General features: G+C 43.5%; 1 protein-coding gene across 19 annotated transcripts in view; it reads left to right on the forward strand.

Annotated features, from left to right (window-relative positions):
* The window catches only part of ZNF384 (zinc finger protein 384), a 28,590-nt gene extending 8,841 nt beyond the window's left edge, over positions 1 to 19,749 (forward strand). For 18 of the 19 annotated variants that reach the window (XM_072880200.1, XM_072880152.1, XM_072880217.1 and 15 more), the window contains 5 exons: positions 9,040 to 9,264; positions 9,919 to 10,101; positions 10,930 to 11,008; positions 11,902 to 12,060; positions 12,225 to 19,748. In XM_072880200.1, coding sequence (XP_072736301.1) covers positions 9,040 to 9,264; positions 9,919 to 10,101; positions 10,930 to 11,008; positions 11,902 to 12,060; positions 12,225 to 12,500 — 922 coding nt within the window. In that variant the 3' untranslated portion in view covers positions 12,501 to 19,748. Of the gene's footprint in view, positions 1 to 9,039; positions 9,265 to 9,918; positions 10,102 to 10,929; positions 11,009 to 11,901; positions 12,061 to 12,224 lie in introns of all 19 variants that reach the window. The other variant, XM_072880226.1, reaches the window with a different exon arrangement.
* Positions 19,750 to 20,055: the final 306 nt, after the last annotated feature.

Here is a 20,055-nt window from a genome sequence, read left to right on the forward strand (position 1 = left end):
GTGATGAAGTGGTTCAGCCTATCTGGGCCAGGTCATCAGTTCTCTCTCTCTGACAAACAGTTCTCCAAATAGTTTCTTCTTTGCAAGAGAAAGAGAGCTCTTTATAGGCGTTGCTTGGTTCCAGTATTAAGTTTGTAAAGGCTAGGATGAATACCAGTTTATAGTCTGGAATGGTTTTGTAAGCTGTGCTTTGAAGCCTAGGACACCAGCAGAAAAGTTGTAGGCTTGAGAAGGGCCTTGCCATCATACTGTAACCAACAAGCTCTCTGTTCCCCACCACTAGTTCTGAGTTTCTGTACTTTCACTAGGTTGTGGGAACAGCAAGAGGTTTGGGAGACAATAAGCAGCTGAGAGACATAGGAAGCTTCTGAGGTAAGTCCAGGGTGAAAAAGTGCACAGAAGCCTTTGAAGCCGTAGCAAGAGGCAGAGTTGAGCTGTAGAGTGTGAAGAAGCTCGATGGAGGCCCCTTTTAGTGAGGAAATTAGGGACACAAGGGGAGTCAGTGGTTTGAATATAGCAGGTGGATATGTTCTCAGACGTCTCATTTTAAGCCTTTTTTTCTGCCCTATACTGGATTTAGCATTGCTGTTTGGTGAACTTCCCATGCTTTTGAATAGATTTGAAATCTGGTGGCTATGGCTTTTGTAAGCCACATATATCTGTGAAAATATGGTCAAATTTGGCCAAGTTGTAAGCTTGGAAAAAATCTGTCAAGCATGCTCTGAGATGCTTTGTAGTTTGGTAGTTGAAATATGCGAAGATTATATCCTCTTTGACATTCCTTGAGGCTTGCATTACTCCAGGCACTGACCAGACTGTCTGTCTCCACAGAACAGATAAATACACTCCCACCTCTCTCAGTTTCTATATGAGGCTGGACTATATGTGTATTCTCTTTGCAGCAAAAAGCATCTTCTAGACTAGCACTGAAAGGTCAAGCATGGTTTTCCTTCAGTCACAACTGCTCTTTCTGCTTCAGAAGGGAGACTTTTGTGCCTAATGTTGACAGTAACCTCCCCCTTCTGATGGGCACAAAGGCAAGGTGCAAGAAGACATTGCTTGGTTCAAATGTAGTAGGGACAAGAACGAGATATGGGCAGGGCCTGGAGCTGATTTTGTCCAGGATGTCTGGAAACTTGGTAGGGCAGAGGTGGGAGTCAAAAAGGAGAAGAGAGAAAAGAGTAGAGCCTACAAACTAGGGAATGCAGCAGAGTATGTGATGGGGAGTCTATTTGCAAGGGAGAGATGGCACAGAGATAAGCTGTGAAGGACCAAGACTGAGGAGAGGAAGAAAGAGGCAGATCTGCTAGGGGCTGGAAAATGAGGAGATACCTAGAATTGGCAGAACAGATGGGGACAAGAGCATAGGATATGGACAGACAGATAGAAGCATGGTGGAGCGGAGACAGATGTTACATAACTGGGAGAATGGAATAGGGAAGAGGCACTGCAGTAGAGGATAAGGAGGCTGGGGCATATGGGTAGAGAGCTTGGGCCTGGGTCTTGGTGCAGGAGAGAGGGGATTGCAACAGGCTAGAAGGCTAAGGGCAAAGGGGGAATTAAGTTTGAAGTGTCAGGCAGAAAGTTTGACCACATTCCCTCCAAAGCCTAGAAATATTCAACCCAATATTCCTAAATTTTGCTGTGTCTCTCATGTCGGCACAAGAATGTGACCTCCTCTGGCAAAGAACCTCACCCCCCTCTAAGGCTAGTAAAAGGTGACAAACTACCATTGCTATCACTGATCATCCTAGCTGCAGTGGCAGAGGTCTGTGTAGTGGATCTTAAGATTGCTGATGACCAACGTGGCTGTCAGTATGATGCCACATGTTGGAATTTCTGTTTGCTTTTTTTAACAAGTAGTTCCGTGAGCAGCGGAACTAATGAAGCCTGGTTTCCAGTGGCGCTCTCCTGTGTGGATTCTCTGATGTCTAATCAAGGGTGAGCTTACTAGCCTTTCCCTCAGCAGGGGGCTCCAAGAGGGTGTCTCTTCTTTCCCAGCTGCATATTTTTATGAGACTTGTGGTGACTTTAAGATCCTTACCCCTTTTCCAGATTTGGTTGAAATTGGCTTCTGATCTCAAAACTCTAAGGAGGACAGGTGCACATGCACATCCAAATATACACACTCAGTTTGTACACATAAGCTTTGCTTTGTATATGAATGCTGTGCCTGGAGGTTAGAAAATGTCAGAATTAAGACTGACCACATTCCTCAGGATATAATAAGGTAAAAACTTGAGTTATGGTAAGTTCTCCCTTCTGCTGAGATGTTGTAACTGTGTGTGTGTGTGCATATGTGCGTGCTCTCAGTTCATCGTAGTGCCAAGCAGAAGGAATTAACAGTAAAGGTTCTGTAGTAGTGAGTTTTAATTTTAGCACGTTACTTGCATGTCAATGGAGTGAGTGTGTGCAAGGGAATGAGGGGGGCAGTTACAGTTTCAACTGGGCAGAGAACTTCAAAACTATTCCGTCACACATCTTATTTGATCACACCTTAATTTGGCCCTATTGAGTCAATGCACTTTGATACCATCCTTGATTATCTGATTGTAGTCATTGTGTCATGATGGCCTGTCAGAGTCCTGCATGTTTACTTAGAGCACCTGAAAGGAGTGTTTAAAAAAAAATATATATATATATTGACATAGGGTTGCAGAATTGAGAAGGATTATTTGAGGAAGGCATTTGACTGCTAGTCTGAAACATTGTGGATTACGCTTGCTCTGCCACAGATTTGCTATGGTATCCTACAGCCATGTGGTTCAGGCCCGCACATAATCTTTCCTTGAAGCGTGTGCAAATATAAATTAGGTCTCATCTTCAGTGGATTTGCATTTGCTGCAGGCTAAAAATGACCACAGGCAGTTATCCTGAAATAATTAACATTTGGTGTTCCCAAAACCGTAATCTCTTCTCAAGTATCATTGAATAGTCCTCTGTTAGATGTCAGGCCTGTTTTGCTTTGCAGAAGCATTGCATCTCATAGCTGTAGCATAGAAATCTACAGGAGCTGTGATTTGAATGTATGTAATATGAATTTTCCTTTAAAGGAAAAAAAAAAGTGGTCACAGGTATCAGTTTGGCCACTTGGAATTAGTGGGTACGTCTGTCTTCCTGTGTTTTACTCCCTTCCCTTAGAAAAAATTAAACAGGGACATTGTGGGGATAGATGAGTGCTTATGGAGCACTGATACTTCTGTGGTGGGTACAACAGATGAGTGATTCTGCTTCATGAGGTTGGAATTGCATGTGTTTGGCGAGGCTTGAGGCTATACACAGAGTGGTGATGAAAAAAACTGAACACTTGCTTGTTAAGTATCTGTGCAACATAATAAGGATGCAGTTCTGTGGAAACAGTCAATAAGGCTGTATCAGAATGCACCTGCATTGCGGAGCCAAATTATGGTGACGTAGATGACCTTAATTCTGGCGTTTCTGAATTTGCTAGTGCTTTCTCATTGTTTTGTTAGTCTTTTTGCTAATGGTGACTGATTTCAAGAATTGGTAGACAAGGTCTTAGGCCTGATGTTGTTCAGTGATTTGGAGGTCAACAGAAAGTCATGGCTGATGATTTACAGATAGAAGCAATCCTGATGGATAGCTTAAAAAAAAAAAAAGTAGGGAAGCTTTATGTGGTTGTTAAACTGGAACTATTCAAGCAAAATGTATTTTAATACAGCCCAATGGCAGACTTAGCCTTTTGGGTAATACTGTGTGACTTGCCAGCAGTCAGGGATTGAGGCCTATGTGTTTGCACACAGTGGAAAACAATATCACACAGAAGTGTCCTGTTGGATACTATTGAATGTCTTTGATCTAAAGATAAGGAACATGGGGAAACAGTATCCTGGAAAGCAATGACTGTGAAAAAGTCTTTTAGGAATTAAGTGACATCATGTGAGCTCCCAGTGCGAGGCTGTGACAGAAGAGGGTGAATGTAGTTGTTGAAAACATAAATGCTGGAGTCATTAAAAGAAGACAGGCAACTTGTGAAGCATGCTGAAATACCACAGAATTCTGGGTCTGGTATTTTTAAAAGATCATTTGGAAGAATGGACAAAATGTAGGAATGCCCTTAAATCTAGAGAACTGGAAGAGTGCTTTATGGTGAGAGCATTTTAAAACACTTGCTGCCTTGCCAGGAGAGTATGATTTTCTGTAGCCTTATCAAGCCACCAAGTGACTGAAGGACTGTGGAAATAAGTTGACTAAGATCTCTGAACATAGCTGAAAGATTTGATAATATGCATGCCAGTAGTGTAAATTGGTAAATGGAAGCGTAATATTAACTTTTGAATAGGAGTTGATGCTGGGTGTAGAAGTATGGAAGCAGAGGTACAATTCATATGCTTTCATTTGGCATCTTCATACTCGTTGGCTTTATTTAGGTCTTACCTGAGTTTTCTAGCTGTGTATCTTGGATGTTAGTTCTGTCTTCTTTCCCCTGCCTCTTACAAAATATTAGCAAGAAAATGTTTAACTTCAGCTTTAAAAAAAAATGGGGAATGCAAGGGTTAAATTAGCATTTATCATGAACTGTGCATCCATTATTATGCTATGCTTGCATTAGTTACTTCATTAACTCTGCATTGCAAAGGCAGTGCATTTCTTTCCTTGCTAAATGAACTGCTGACTCTGACAGCCTAAACTTACTGTTTCATGTAGTTTAACTTCAGACCTTCCTGATTGGATTTTTTTTTTTTAACTTGTGGTCTAACTTGTATTTGTAGCCTAACAGAAGGAGCAAGGGCTCAATTAACTTCTAAGACTAATCTCAGCAGATACTAGGAATTTGGATTCTCAAAGCCATGTAAAAGCTTACATAGTTTTCACAACTGTGATACTGATTAATTAAGCACTTGATTGAAAAATGCTGTTAATTCATGTCAGGCAAATTTTACTATGAGCTGGTATTTTAGATGGTATTTTATTATGGTATTATATTCAGATGGTATTTTATCTCATAACAGCATCTGATGAATGAGGCGGAACATTCCATGAAAGTGGAAAAAAATATGGCACTGTGTGCCACAGAGTTGTAGTCTAGTTGCTATAAGCATCATTTTGTTTATGACTCATCATGATGACTTTCATATGGGAGCAGAATTAGAATTGTACATCCACCTTTTACTGGCATTTCATGATTTTTAAGGGTGTTTGTCTAACATGAACAGTCTCTGAATGTCTCACTTATTTCCCTGCAGATTCCCTATAAAAAGAAAGGATTATAAACATTGAAGGGGGTTACTTTTGATCTTTGTCATATGGCCGGGTGCTAAATTAACTATTTATATGAAGAGATACACTTCTGTGTTATTAAGAATATGTTCTCCTAGGCTGTCTAAATTTGCAGAGCTTTAACAAGCAGCTGTAGGGATGTTGTGTCACACTGTGTATGGGAATGCTGCAGTAATTTCTGTTACTTGCTCTCAGAAAGAATACAGTGGAAGTAGTGGTAGTTTAGGAGCACAGTGGGGGAAAAAGATTAAAAATTGATATTAAACAGAGGGAAAAAAATTTTTTTCAGATAGTGTTTTGTTCATGCTTAGCAAGGAGCACTCCCAACTTTTCCTCTCCCTACCCAGGAGAATTTCACTGAAGTAGAATACTGAAATGCTGCTAGTGTCAGATGCAATGTTCTCATTATCCACAGATTTAACATTTTTTTTAATCCATAGTTGCCCACTAGAGGGCTGATTTCATCTTCTCCTTTAATATTTGATGTTGTCTGAGGCAGAATGCGAAGCCCTTAATTAAATGGATCATTTGTTCCCTTGAAAATGCCTGATAACACACAATACAAAACTCTCTGAAATGCAGCTTCCTGCTATATTCCAGGGCTTTTTTTAACTCATAAGGCTCATGAATTTGTTAATGCTACATAACATTCTTGCCCTCTCAGGGCTGATGCTAATTAGATGATTGGAAAATGAGTCCTTGCAAGACTTTCTTTTTAAATGTTGTTTGAAAAACAATACTGGAATTTCTATAGCTGATAAATTCAGACAAGAAGGGTTTGTTGCAGGGCGGGGGGCGGATGTTTTTGCTAACAGTCAGATTTATCTTCCATTTTTATGCAAGTACCAGAGAGGTTTTGAATTATGTTCTTCATATTTTTATTTTGAAAATGGAAAAGGACAGTCAGTCTGTTTCCCTTCATTAAGGTTTATTCTAGGGAATTTCTGACCTGAAGGCAGATTCCTGACAAAGCAAATAAGTAAAGGAAAGGATGCACAGAAGTTATGGAAAATAAAGTAGATGGCTTTATGGCACTACAGATTTAATGCATGGGACTACTTAGACTTGATGGCGTAGTGAAGTTCATGAATTCTTCAGAACAGAATAGGCTGTTTAAAATATATAGTCATGTGTACAGCACCAAAGAGATTAATGCCCAGCATTGTACTTAAACTAGAGCAAAACTTCTAGAAAGGTATTTCTTTTGGAAAGGTAGCTGGATTCTCAAAATATTGATTGTAGGGGCCAAGTGATTGAGACCATACTATAGCCTCCGAGCGTTATTCCAAAGTTGCATTATTCTCATGGTTGGAAAGATCCTATTTCCTCTTGGATTTTTTAACTTCTACTGTCAGTTATTGTTTTTCATTCTACTGTTATTTGCTCATAAAACAAGCCCCTAGTAACTGATATTTTTCTCCCTACATAGATTTATATGGGTATTGACCAAGCTATCTTTTAAGCTTTTCTCCAAACCTAGATAGACTGGACTCAGTGAATCTTTACTGTGAAGCCAATTTTTCCACATGCCATCATTCTTTAAGTTCGCTGAACTTGTCTGAGTTTTTCAATAATTGTTGACTACATGGACTTCAGAATTAGACATGCTGTTGCAAGAACAGTCACACCATTCCTGTTTACAAAATGATACCTGCTATTCCCCTTTGTTTTGGTTAGGTATATTAGCACAGTATTGCACTGGGAGCTTGTTCTCAATTGAATGGTTCCTTATCAGACGACTGATATTGTGGAACCAGAGTTTAACTGAGAGTAATGGAAGTAAGCATCTGCTGAGAAGGAGCTTGATAAGTCATGCATGGGATTATGCCATAATTGCTTGCATTAGCAGGGAACGGGACTTGGTGACTCAGAGGTATTTTTCAGTTCAGTATTCACCTCAAAGTTCTTTCTAGTGTTGCTGCTTTCAAAGATACAATCCTCATCCTGTAAGTATGACTTGATGACTGCAAAATGCATATGCTGTATTCAAGTCTAGCTTTAAACATTTCAGAAAGTCTGGAACAAACTGCACAAGTGTTTGGAGATAGTTGGGTTTATAAACCAAGAGCTACTTCTTTGAAAAGATGATTCTGATGTTCCTTTTTACTCCTTGTATCTCTAATAGACCTAGGGATAAACAGCCAAATTGCTTCTGTTTGTTGATTCCAGAAGGGATTGTTGTGTGTATGTGAGGGGGGATTTATGTAAGGACGTATTTAGCTTGCATGTTCTGTTAGGGTTTGCAATTAAAGTGGATTAAGAGAAAGATGAAGGTAGGAAACGTGGGAACAACTGTTAGAGATTATAATGAATTTAAAAGAACAACAATGGAGAGGAAAAAATGTTACGGCGGGTGTGTGGTAGAGTGCTTTCTAGGGAAGTATGGCTTCCAGTTAAATGGCTTAAAATCAAACTGGCTTGGAAGGGCCTGTGGAAGTTAAGGTAGGTTCTGGATAAATATTGCCTATATTACATACGCTAATCAGCACACTTCATAAAGCTTCTGGCTCCAACGTAAATAGTCACAATAGTAGATGTAAAGAAGTATCCTCCTGGGAGGAGATAGATATGGGGAAGAGCAGGATCAACTCTCTGTGGCGTGTGACACCTGCAGAGACTTTTGTCACTGAGCAGTTTTGTAAAACTTGAGGAAATTCCCAGACAAAAACATAAGTCAACCTGCTGTGAAGGTTGAATTCATGTTAGCCAGTCTTCTGGGTGGCATTTTTTCTCTCAAATGTGACCCTGGAAGTTCCAAGTGCAGGTTCAATTTCATCTTGCTTAATTGAAAAGTCTGCAAATGGAAAAACTAAGTTCAGAGAAGCCTTAACTCTGCCCCTTGGTTGGCACACATTTGGGGAGAAAAAAGAAAGAAGTCCAGTAACTTGGATGCAGCTTCTATCTCTGTCAAATTATCAACCACAAAAGCTTTTACCATCTTGAATTGTGTAACAGTGCAAGCTTCTCTTAACAGCCTGGTGTCATGATGGAGGAACAGTTTTTAACAGCAGCATCCATAGCAGATAGATGCCAACTGCTTCTTCCCGTTCAAAGAGTCTGTGTGTTACCAAATACGTTTTTGATCATTACGGGAACAGAGGGGTCCAGACTCCTAGACAAAACATTTTCCATCACATCAGTAAGGCAGAAATGATGAAAACCCATTAGACCAGTGAAATACCACATTTGATATCCAGAGTATCTTTGTGAGACCCACTAGGAAAGCAGCACTGTTGTTATTCTCAGCATTTTGTATTTTAAATACTCGAGTGTCTTCTCCAAAAACAGGAGCAGTGTTAAGTGGGTTTGGTCATAAGTGCTTTTGCAGACTTTGCAGTACATGGAATTAACTTTTATTATGAAGATGAACCTTAACCTGGGATTTCCAGGTTTTCCAACCTTTTTTTGACTGAAATAAATCATAGATTAACAAAGTGGGTTTTGTCTGGGAATTATTATTCCTGTCCCCTTCAGATTGCTGTTGGAAAATTTCCAAAGTGCTGCCCTGTCTCCCTTGTAAGCCCAACAAATTAACCTCTTTGATTCTTCCAAGACCTTTACTTGTCTGGCTGCAAGGTATTGTTTGTTCTCTTCTGCCAGTTCCTAGCTTAAGTTTGTCCCCCTGGGACTGGAGTACTCACAGCCAAGCACAGTGTCCCAGGTGAAACCTCCCCAGAACCACATAGTGAGAAAACATCCCTTCTTCACTCAGTGTGGAAGACCCCGTCCAGTTAGAGTTGATACATATTGGGGCTTGCCCCCGTGTGACACTATCTCTTCCCCTCACCCCGGTCCCAGGTGCCGGATGTGTTCGCTGACCTTCTACTCCAAGTCGGAGATGCAGATCCACTCCAAGTCCCACACGGAGACAAAGCCACACAAGTGTCCTCACTGCTCCAAGAGCTTCGCCAACAGCTCCTACCTGGCCCAGCACATTCGCATCCACTCAGGGGCCAAGCCCTACACGTGCAGCTACTGCCAGAAGGCCTTCCGCCAGCTCTCTCACCTGCAGCAGCACACACGGTAAGGGCCAGAGGAGGCTGGGGGCCCTCCGCATTGCATGTTGCTGTCATCCCAGCATGCTGTGAGCACCCTCAGTGGGCGACTGCCTGGGGAGACTGTGCTGTTTTCCCCAGGCTGGTCAGGTCTTGTACACAACGAACAGGCAGTAGTGATATCCGACACATGAGACTTGTCACTTGCTGTGAGGGGCTGGGTGTGCACAGAGGTTAGCGCTGCTCACTCTAAGGGGTGTCAGCAATGGAGTAACACTTTCTGACAGAAGGTAGGGCTGGTTGTGTCAGAGTGAGAGTAGAGTGGGCATAGGAGGACTGTTCCCTGTGACCCCAGCGTAGTTCTGCCAAACGTTTCAGTCCAGACTTGCAGCCCCCCTGCTATTTCAGCCGTAGGCTTCCCACACACAGCTCTGCCAATGCCCCTCAGTCCAAACTCTATAGTTCCTCTCTCTGGATCCTCCCCCGGTGCGGACAGACCATGGTCTCTTGAATCCAAGGGGAGCATCATGGTTTGAGACTGAGCGAGCCCATGCCGTGTTTGGAGTTCCTCCGTGTAGCAGATAGCGTGGTGCTGTCCCACCCCCTTTGTGCCCTCATTCCATCAGCACTAGCCAGATGGCGGTCGTGTCCAACTGCTGCTGCTCCTCCTCCTCTTCGGCAGGATCCACTCCAAGCTCCACACGGCGATTGTCAAGCCGCACAAGTGTCCTCACTGCTCCAAGAGCTTCGCCAACACATCCTACCTGGCCCAGCACCTCCGCATCCACTCGGGGGCCAAGCCCTACACCTGCCGCTACTGCCAGAAGGCCTTCCGCCAGCTCTCCCACCTGCAGCAGCACACACGGTAAGGGCCAGAGGAGTCTGGGGGCCTGGCCCTGGCCCCCCCGCGCTGCCGGCATGCACCTGTGGAGCACGCGCGCCAAGCATGCGGGGGGCGGGCGGGGAATGCGGCCGGCTGCACCCTCAGAAGGAGGTGACCCACCAGAGTGGACGGAGTGGAGGCTGCGCAGGAGACACTGACCACGTCAGGGCTGAGGTGGGCACACGCTGTCCCTGGGGATCCTTGGTCTTGCACCGTGGGGGGCACAGAGAGAGAGCGATAGAGAGAGAGGCATTGGCTGTAGGGGATCCCAGCTTGGCACCACGGGGGTTGGACTGAGTGTGTGGAAGCTTCTCCTGGCGTTGCAGGGGGACAGGGACAGATGAACACTGTAGGTGATCTCAGCCTGATAATGTAAAGGGAAAAGTGTTTGAGTGTCTATCCTGAGAAGGAACAGAGCTGCTTTCTTGGTACTGCAGAAGCAAGAGAACAGACTCCTCTTGGTCCTATGGGACTCCTGACCTTGGAGGAGGGACGCTGGACCTTCATACCCCTTCCCAACCCATTTTCAGGTGGTCCACATGCTAAGCTGGCCAGGCATTCATAAGCTCTTGCTCCTCAGTCCTAGTCACTCTCTGAAATCTGCTTGACTGCCTGTCTTCTCTAACTTCTAGCTGGACACAGGAGCTGGGCAGAGCTCTCTTTGTCCAGATAGAACAGCATCTGGAGGCAACATCATCCCCTTTCCTGCTCTCCTGAGTGGCTGTGAGATTTGATCACAGCATCAGGCCCTGGCAGCCTGCCCTGTCTGCTTGCTCACTGCCTCCCATTTGTGCTCTTTCTCCTCAACAGTATCCACACCGGGGACCGACCCTACAAATGCGCTCACCCTGGGTGTGAAAAGGCTTTCACCCAGCTTTCCAACCTGCAGGTAAGAGTCTGGGCTTGTCCTGCTCACCAATGGGAGTTGCAAGGGCAGCTGTCAAGTGGGAGGAGAGGCTACTTCCCTGTGGTGGAGGAGATGGAGAAATTGGGGCAGCTGGGAGGAGGGTGAAAGAATACAGAAAAGCTGTTGCAGCCCTGGGCGGGGAAGAGATTCCTGGCTTTTGTGGCACTAGTGACCCAAAGAAGTCACATATAAACAGTCACGTCCTATAAAATTGTAAACTTGACTTGAAAGCGGTGAGACCTTGGTAAAGTTCCTTCCATCTGTTCTGCAGAGTTTTCTAACTTAACTGGGGCAAGACTTTTGCTAAATGTCATACAGAATAAAATCTGGGTATCTGATTGGTTTTTTTGTTTGTTTTACAATGAAATGGAGGGCATAAGAGTAGGGATTTAGGGAAGCAGAGGTGGTGTGTCCTGTTGCAGTATCCTGGAGGAGGGGAGCTGTAGGGTGTGCCAAATGGCACACAGCTGTAAATGCCTGTGAGCAGTTAAAGCAGATCCTGCCCTGAAGGGCAGTGACAGATGTGGGGAGCAAATGTGTAGTGAGGCATAAGAGGAGAGAAAAGGAAAAGATTGAGAAAGAGTTGCATGGAGACTGAGAAAATGGGGGTTGTGGAGAGTTGAGAGACCCTGCTCTTCAAATGCCTAGTATGCCTGAGGAAAAAGGGCATCTGTGGGGAAGATGTGGTGGGCTGGAGGGAAAAGCTCTGTTCCCTACGCTAGGAGCCAGGTGTACCTCCCTCAGCAGGCGGGGGCCTAGAGAGCTTGGGGCCTGGCTGGAAGGGGGTGTCAGAGGTAAAGCCTTCTCCGGTACTAATACTCACTTCCTTCCCTGCACTTGCTTTGTCTTTCCTCCACCTGGCTGCTGCCCCCCAGTCCCACAGACGGCAGCACAACAAAGACAAACCCTTCAAGTGCCACAACTGCCACCGTGCTTACACGGATGCTGCCTCGTTGGAGGTACACCTCGCTACACACACGGTGAAACACGCCAAGGTCTACACCTGCTCCATCTGCAGCCGGGCCTACACCTCGGTGAGTGTTTGCTGCCCTGGGGGGTAGCAGAAGTGGACACACTTCCCAGGGAGTAGATCCTCCAGATCAAACGGCAGCAGCCGCTGAGCTGTCGTATCCCTCCCCGTTGGCTTTGGCTTTTGTCAACATCATTCTCTCCTCTCACATAATTCTTCCCATTGCAGGAGACGTACCTGATGAAGCACATGCGGAAACACAACATCCCTGACCCACAGCAGCAGGTGGTTCAGGCACAAGCCCAGGCCTCTCAGCAGCAGCAGCACTTCCAGCCGCAGGGTGGGGGGGCAGCAGGGGGCCCTTCTGGAGACACTAACCAACCCAACCCTCCCCCCCAGTGCTCCTTTGACCTGACTCCTTACAAGACTTCAGAGCATCACAAGGACATCTGCCTCACTGTCAGCACCAGCGCCATCCAAGTGGAGCACCTCTCCAGCTCCTAGAGAGACCTCAACCCAGGGAGCAGAAAGCCTCTTGTGCATAGCCTGCGCCTAGGGGCACCGCTTGTGCAGCGGCCCTCCTCGTGCAACAGTCTCCGGCCTCTCCTCCTGCAACAGCCTCTTCTGGCCGTGTTACCCTGTTCATGGCAGCCCCTTGAACAACAGCCTATCTCAAGGGGGTGCTCCTTCTGTGCAACAGCCTGCCTGGTAGGAGGATGCTTCCTTGTGCAAGAGCCCCTTTCCTGTGCTGGGATCACTTCCTCATGCAAGAGCCCCTCCTTTCAAACCCAAAGAAGGGCCCCCGTTTTGCCTTCTCTCCCACTGTAGGATGCATATGAAGGGGGGTGCATGTTGAGACATGCATGGTGGATGGGATGGAGAGACGGTCCTTGTACATGCAGGGGCTCGGACACATGTTTTCAGCAGGCCACAGAAGAATGTGGCAGGGTTCCCAGCTGGATGGGGTTCTTTGAGGATTTCCTTGAGTGTCTAAGAGAGAAATATCCATTCCTGTCCCTCCTGCTTGTGAAAGGGAGGAGGGGTCGCTCGTCCTGCCCCAAGGACTGGATGGGAGAAACCTTCTCCCCAGTGGAAGGTGAGACCAGTGGCGGGAGAGAGGTGAGGCGTGTTCTCTGGGCCGGACAGGTGCCTACACTGCCCAAGGGCTGTGGAGTATTGCACTCTTTCTCCTCCCCTGGTGGAGAGCAATAGAGAGGAGTCTGTCTGAACTGGCTGCTGCCTCTCTCTCCCAGCTGTCTGAGCAGCACGATGGCCAAGGCCCCATAGGAATGTGGGTTCCTGTTCATTGCTCTTCCTGCCTGTTGTGGATGATGTCCTAGCAGCTTGTACTCCTCCTGCTCTCCCTCCTGCTTCCCCCCCACCTCCTCAGAAAAGCCTGCAGGCATCAACAACAAACCAAAAAGCAACTGGAGGGAGGGTAAGAGACTGCCAAAATAATCATCACCCTTCTCTCTACTCCCTTTCCTGAAAGGCGGAACCACAGCAGTTCTGACTCTCACATGCCTGTCCTGCCCCCAGTTTCCCAAAGGGAAGGAGGAGGAGGAATAGACCAGTCTTTTCAAGGAGCCAGCAGGAGGCAGGGAAAGGCTAGCTTCTCCTGCTCACCTCCCGTCAGAGTGCTCTCCCAGGCTCCCTCTTGCCAAGACGGGCTGGACTCACATGGCAGTGGTGGCCTCTTCTGGACCCTGGTCATGGAAGAGAATCCCCAAAAGGTGGACAGTGGAGAGAAGGGGATGAAGATCCCCACAGAGACACCAATCTAATGAGAAGGGGGAGCCAACAAGAATAAACTGAAGGCCCCTTGAATTTATATATATATATATATATATAAATATCTATTCCCCACCCCTGGCCCGCTCTGTCCTTGCTGTAACTGTTTCTATCTCTGTGTTTATAAAACGCATTATCCTGGCGAATTTTTATTTTCCATCTTCGTTTGTTTTTCCCTTTCTCTTCGTCTTCAATTCTCCTTCCCTTTTTTTTTTTTAATTGGTCCACGTGACTATTAGTCTTGTGTGTCACTTGTTAGTTTCTTTGGATCATGGAGGCTGACTCAGAAGAGAATGAGAAGGCAAGGGAAAAAGCATGTGTTGTTGGGATTTAAAACCAATCACCCACCCAAAGCCTATAGAATCCCAGACTTCTGTATGAACAACCAATAGGGGCTTCTTTTTTTTTTAACCACCTTGTATAGAAATAAATTGGTGTAAAAGGCTCCTTGAAGGTGCTGCTTTGAGCACCCTGCCCCTGTGACGTGTGTTCCTTCCCCCTGCACCAGACCACTGCACGAGCACCTTGCTGCTGTGAGTCCCGAGCGGCTGTGTGGGCGGATGCAAGGGTAGCACATTCCAGCCTTTGGGCAGCCTTGCGGTTCGCACAAGGAAAGCGAGGAGCTCTGCCCTCTGTGCTCTGCACCTGTGGAGCCTGTGGCAGAAACCTTTTTCTCTGCATTTAGTCACCAGGGTTGGCTGTGAACGGTTGGAGTGTTTTGTAGATCCATAGGTTAGGCTAGAAGAAGCTGTCTGATTTGACTCCTGCATTTCACAGGTGACATTTCAACCCATTTAATCCTGTATTGAGCCCCAGGAACTAATGGATATTTGAAGTATGTGTTGACAAAATGCATTGGCTTGATTTTGAGGCACTGGGACACAGAGAATCCCTTCTGTTGGTAGCCTGCTGCAAGGGAGTCACGTTCTCACTGTTTAAATATTTAAGCCTGATTTCTCCTTTGGATCTGTTTGGCTTTGGCTTCCAGTTACTAGTTCTGGATATGTCCATCCCGCTGATTCAGAGAGCCTTAGAGCACGGTGGGGCTTTTTCCCCTGGACTGGTATTTAAACACTGTAATATCCCTTCTCAATCCACTTTTTGACAAGCTAAATAGATGGAACTCCTTAAATCTTCTACTGTAAGAGATTTCCTCCAGCCCATGAATAATTCTTGTCTTTTCTTTCTACATCTTGTCAAATTTTTCAGTATCTTGTAAAAATGTTCCTTTCAGAATTGAGTGTTCAAGCCCCGGTGCCATGGACAAGGTCCCCCTGCCCTTTGCCTTAAGTCTGCAGAGGACTGTGTTTGCCCTTTTCTCGCAGCATTATACGGGAGCTCACGTTAGCTGCTTGTCTGGTGTGACCCCTAGATCATCCTAAGTCTCGGCTTTCCGTGATAGTGTTTCCCCCTTTCTACAGGTATGGTCTGAGTTCTTATTTCCTAGATACTTAATGTGAGGCTGTATCAAAGTCCGGTTTGTGTGAATGGGCCTGGCTTACTGATGGTCCAGGTTACTCAACGCTTTCCCAGTTTTGTCACCCACAAACTGTATCAGTTGTTATTTTTTACTTTGGGATCCAGGTTGAAAATGCTATACTGCATCTGACCTACACTAACTTGAAAAGCATCATTTAGTGCAACTTTTAATTAGCTTCTTTTTGAGACTTGCAGGCTAGGCATTTCTTAATCCTCTTAGTATGTGATTATGTACAGTAAATCTTTTTGACTTATGGTGCTAGGTCAATGCCTTACAAAAATTTAAGTATGTTGCACCTATGCAGTCCCCTTTGTTAAACCAAATGTATAATGATGTCATCTTAAGAATGAAATTAAGGTTGTTTTTTTTTCTTTTCATTTTTCTACAAAATCTATATTTCATAAAACCTTTGGATTATAGGTTTTATTTTTCATTCATTAATTCTTCATCTCAACAGCTTTTCCATAATTTTGACGTTGAGTCATTTCATTTGCCTTTTGGGAATACTGTCATGAATGTCTTAAGGTATTTCTCTAATATCCCAAGTTTAATTAAAATTGGAATCAATGGGCTAGAGGGCTTGTTAGTGAAGTCTTTTAGGACTCCTGTTTCTTTGCTGACTTAAAAATGTACATCCCTACTAGATGTTGTCTAATCTCCTACTTTGATACTAAGGTACTGGATAGAAATTGCTATTTTTGTACCACTGCGACATCCTGTTTCTTTCTGAATATGGAATTGGAAGTATTTGTTGACTGATTTCCCCTGTCCTGTGTGACCAGAATTTTCACCATTTTTATCTAGCATGAATCAGTACTATTAGTATGAATTCTTGTTTATTTTTTATTTAAAGAAAGGAATGAAAGATCCAAAATCCCTTTCCTATTACCAGTAGTTTTGCTAGCCACAAAGCTCTCCTTACCAGTTTTCTCTATTTTATAAAATCTAATTTATGTCAGTTGCTGTCTGGCCTTCCCCTTTTCCATGTGTATGTTTCAGTTTTGTTTTTTTTTTTAATTTTGTTTCTTCTTACTCGCACACTTTCTCACTGAACCCAGGATGAGCTTTTACCAAAAGTTTTCCTCTTCCTTGATTGTGGAATTAGGGCTTTTTTGGCCACATAATAAATTTTTCTTACAGAAGAGTTTAATTCACTTTTTTCTGCCTTATTTCTTTTTTCTCATGGACAACTCAGTTTATAGTTTTGCCCACCTTGGAAATTAACACAGATTCAGCACAGGTTTATTACTGCTTGTGGCTTGCCTCTGCATGTCCATATTCCATATGAACAGGACAAAATTGCCAGTTTCATAGAATCATAGAATGGTTTGAGTTGGAAGGGATCTTTAAAGGCCATCTAGTCCAACCCCCCTGCGATGAGCAGGGACATCTTCAACTAGATTAGGTTGTTCAGAGACCTGCTCAAGTTATTTTCTTGTCTGGTATGCATCACCTTGCATTGACTGAAAAATTGACTTGTTTTGGGTGCAGCGTCTTGTATTAAGAAAGCTACAGTTTTAAAAGTTGGAAGGATATTTTGCCAACTGGTTGAGTTCCCTGGGGAATATCTCGCAAGTTAAAATTCCTTGCAGTGGTTTTTCATTTTATATGTTCAAGGTGCTTGAAATCACCTTTCCTGGTCCCTGGTTTGATGCGTTGTTTTCTAATGTCTGCTACCCTTCCCCTTCTTGGAATCTGTTACCTAGCATGGGGATCCATATGTATTTAAGGCTGTGTTATCCTGTGTTATCAGTTATTTCAAAGGTATTACTGCTTGTGTTTGTGCAGTTTGCCACTGCTCTTATAGCTTTTACTGTTGCCTAGGAACAGACTAATGATTTTTTCTAAGGGACTTTCCCATCTAGTTTCAGAAATGCCACTTTATTCCAGGAATCTATTTTTCTCATCAATGAGAATTTCTTACTTCTGTTTACCCAGAGTCCTGTTGCTGGTGTAGAAATAATTGATGATACCTTACTCTCATTATCTTTGTCATTTATTTGAGTTTGGATTAGGTCTTCCTCTTTGGATTCCCGAGGCTGTTTAACATATTCAGGGTGCTTCAGGTGGTTTAAAAAGTGTAGTTGCTACCTGTGGGATGCAAAACGTAACATCTATACAAAATTCTTCCCTCTTGAGATGAAGCCTCAGGTTCCACAGTCTGCAACTTTTCAGCTTTGTGCATTCAGGCCAACAATGGTTCAATTATTTAACTCCCACTCACAAGAGTGGAAGATTCTCTAACAAGATCCCATGGTCCTTCCTCTTCAGCTCCCTGAATTCTTTGACCCTGCATTTTCTTTGTGATGCCAGTCCATTTTTTTCTGTACATCTGTAGCCAAGAAGACTTGAAAATTACTCTAGAGCTCTGTATTAGGTTGCATCTTGTATCTTTGCTGGAAAGCAGTAGCACTATTTCTTCTTGTCCTTTACTGAATCGGTTGTCTGTTCTTAGCTGGATTTTGCAAATTATTGTCGCTTTAAAAGGAAATATCATGTAGGCTGGAAATAATTTAGAAAAGTCACCCACAAACAGTAACTGAATCTCAGCTGTGACTAATTATAGTATCACTGGTCTATAATTCAGTTAAATCTTCAAGAAAGATTTAAGACTTTCATAATTTAAAGCCTTATGGTTAATCAACCATGTCTCTTATTAGAGCTTTTTGTTGGTTATCCCTTCCATTAAAACTGCCATTCTATTTTACTACTTTTTTTAATCCATAGGGTGTTGTTATGCCTTTATTCAGTACATTAAAGTCTTCTGCTGTAAGAAGTCTCTTTTCTTCTGTAATGAATTACAGACCATGATCAAGTCACTGTATTCATCTTTCCAAACAGCTAAATTAAATTGAGCTGGTTTAGGTGTCTCACACTAAGGCTTGGCACCATCATGTAGTACTTACCTATTGCCTTTCTTTTTCCTTTATGAAAGACGAGGCTGTGTAGTGTTCAGTTATAAGTCTTGCTACATTAGGCCTAGATGGTTATCTTGAGTCCCCAAACTTACATTGCCATAAAAGGATATGTAGTTCTTTCAATGAGATCTTTTTCTTTAAATTAAAACAAATAGCATTATGTTTCTTTTCTTAGCTACGTGCAACCCGAATCAATTACACTGTGATTTTGAAACTCAGTGTTAGGTTAACTGGCTTATAGCAACTGGATGATCCCATTTACTTTTCAAATACTTTTTAAGTAAAGGATTTGCTGGTCTTCTAGAACACATTCAGAGCTCCAGAGCTGTTTGGAAAAGAAAGCCCATTGCTTCCATCTGCTTGCCAGATAATTCTTTTAAATTACTGATTGTGAGTTTCTAGCTATGCAACTTCTAGGATGTTTTATTTAATAAGTAGAACTAAACATCTTCCTAAATCTCATTGGCAATAGGTAATATTTCATTACTTCACAGATGTCTACATCATCCAACTTTCTTCCTAATATAGAATGTAATTATGAGATTCTGCCTGTCTTCTATATTTTTATTGATTATTTTATCAACTTTATATCAACTAAAGGATATATATCATGTTTAGGATTTTCTTCTAATATTTTGCAGGTAATGTACCCGAAAGCTGCCCAAGTTTACTAGTGCAGTTTCAGAACATAGAATGAAATTGCTTTGTACATTTCCTTAACTACAAGATAGGTACCTGTTCAGTCGTCATTTCAGGTACAACAGATTAAATTTGTGTGCATGGTTTCTTGTTTCTGTATAGTAGAACACCAAAGTGTAGAGAGATGTAGTAACTTGGTCCAACAAACATTTCTATTTCATGTAGTGTCTATGTAATGAATGAAAAAAAAAAACCTGCAAGAAAAGAAATCATGACACCAAAGAACTAGAGTCTATGCCTAGTTTTGCTACTGAATTAAGGTATGTTTTTGGAATGCAGACACAGCTATCATCTGGGGCCTTTGGCATCCTCTTCCATTTGTAAAGCTGATTAACCACCTTGGGGGAAAGTGCTGCAGATCAATTGTTTGATGTTTGTGAGAATGAAGTGTGGGTACATCCAGTCTTTCCTGAAGAGAAGGAAATAGAGAGCAGGGACCTCTGAACTGAGAATGTTAGAGTGAGAAGAGCTGAATGTGTACCTCTACAGCAAAAAGGGAACCAAACAAGACTCTGAAGTTGTAGGCCTCCTACTGGCGTATGCATAAGGATCCCTCTCAAGCACTGGCCTTCACCTTGTGGTCCTTGGACAACATTTAAGAGGTTTGTAAGGTAACTGAAAAGCTGGAGGCTTAAATTTGGTATGCAGATGTTTACATTCCCAAGGGAAAATACACAGGCATCTGTATATCAATAAAGGTTGAGAACCACTACTCTAGACTACTTCTGTAGGCTGTTCACTTTCCCTTTGTGAGGTGCGTAGGCCTTCTGGGCAGTACACCCACTCATCAGTCAGGTCCTTCATCTAACTAGGAGGTATTTACCAGTTTAACAATAGGATGTAATTGAAGTACCAAACTCGAGGGTGGGGCGGGGGTAGTGTGTGATAACCATTGGGGTTAGCGTATGTAGCTTTGTTACTGCAGTAGTTACCTGAGTATCAACATATGAGGCTGGGTGGGGTGTAGACATAAATAGTCAGGTACCTCTAGAGCATATTTCAGCTGGGGAAGCATCTTCCTGTGAAATCATCTGCGCCCATGGCTTTCACTTTGCTGAAGTGTTTACTCTAAAAAATATCACACTTCTTACCAAATAACTACTGTGGTAACACTCCATCTGTGGGTGAGCATCCTTCTGGAACCCTGAGAAATGCACTTCATTAACTTTAG

The sequence above is a fragment of the Ciconia boyciana genome, chromosome 1 (genome assembly GCF_034638445.1).
Source record: "Ciconia boyciana chromosome 1, ASM3463844v1, whole genome shotgun sequence".
Taxonomy (NCBI): domain Eukaryota; kingdom Metazoa; phylum Chordata; class Aves; order Ciconiiformes; family Ciconiidae; genus Ciconia; species Ciconia boyciana.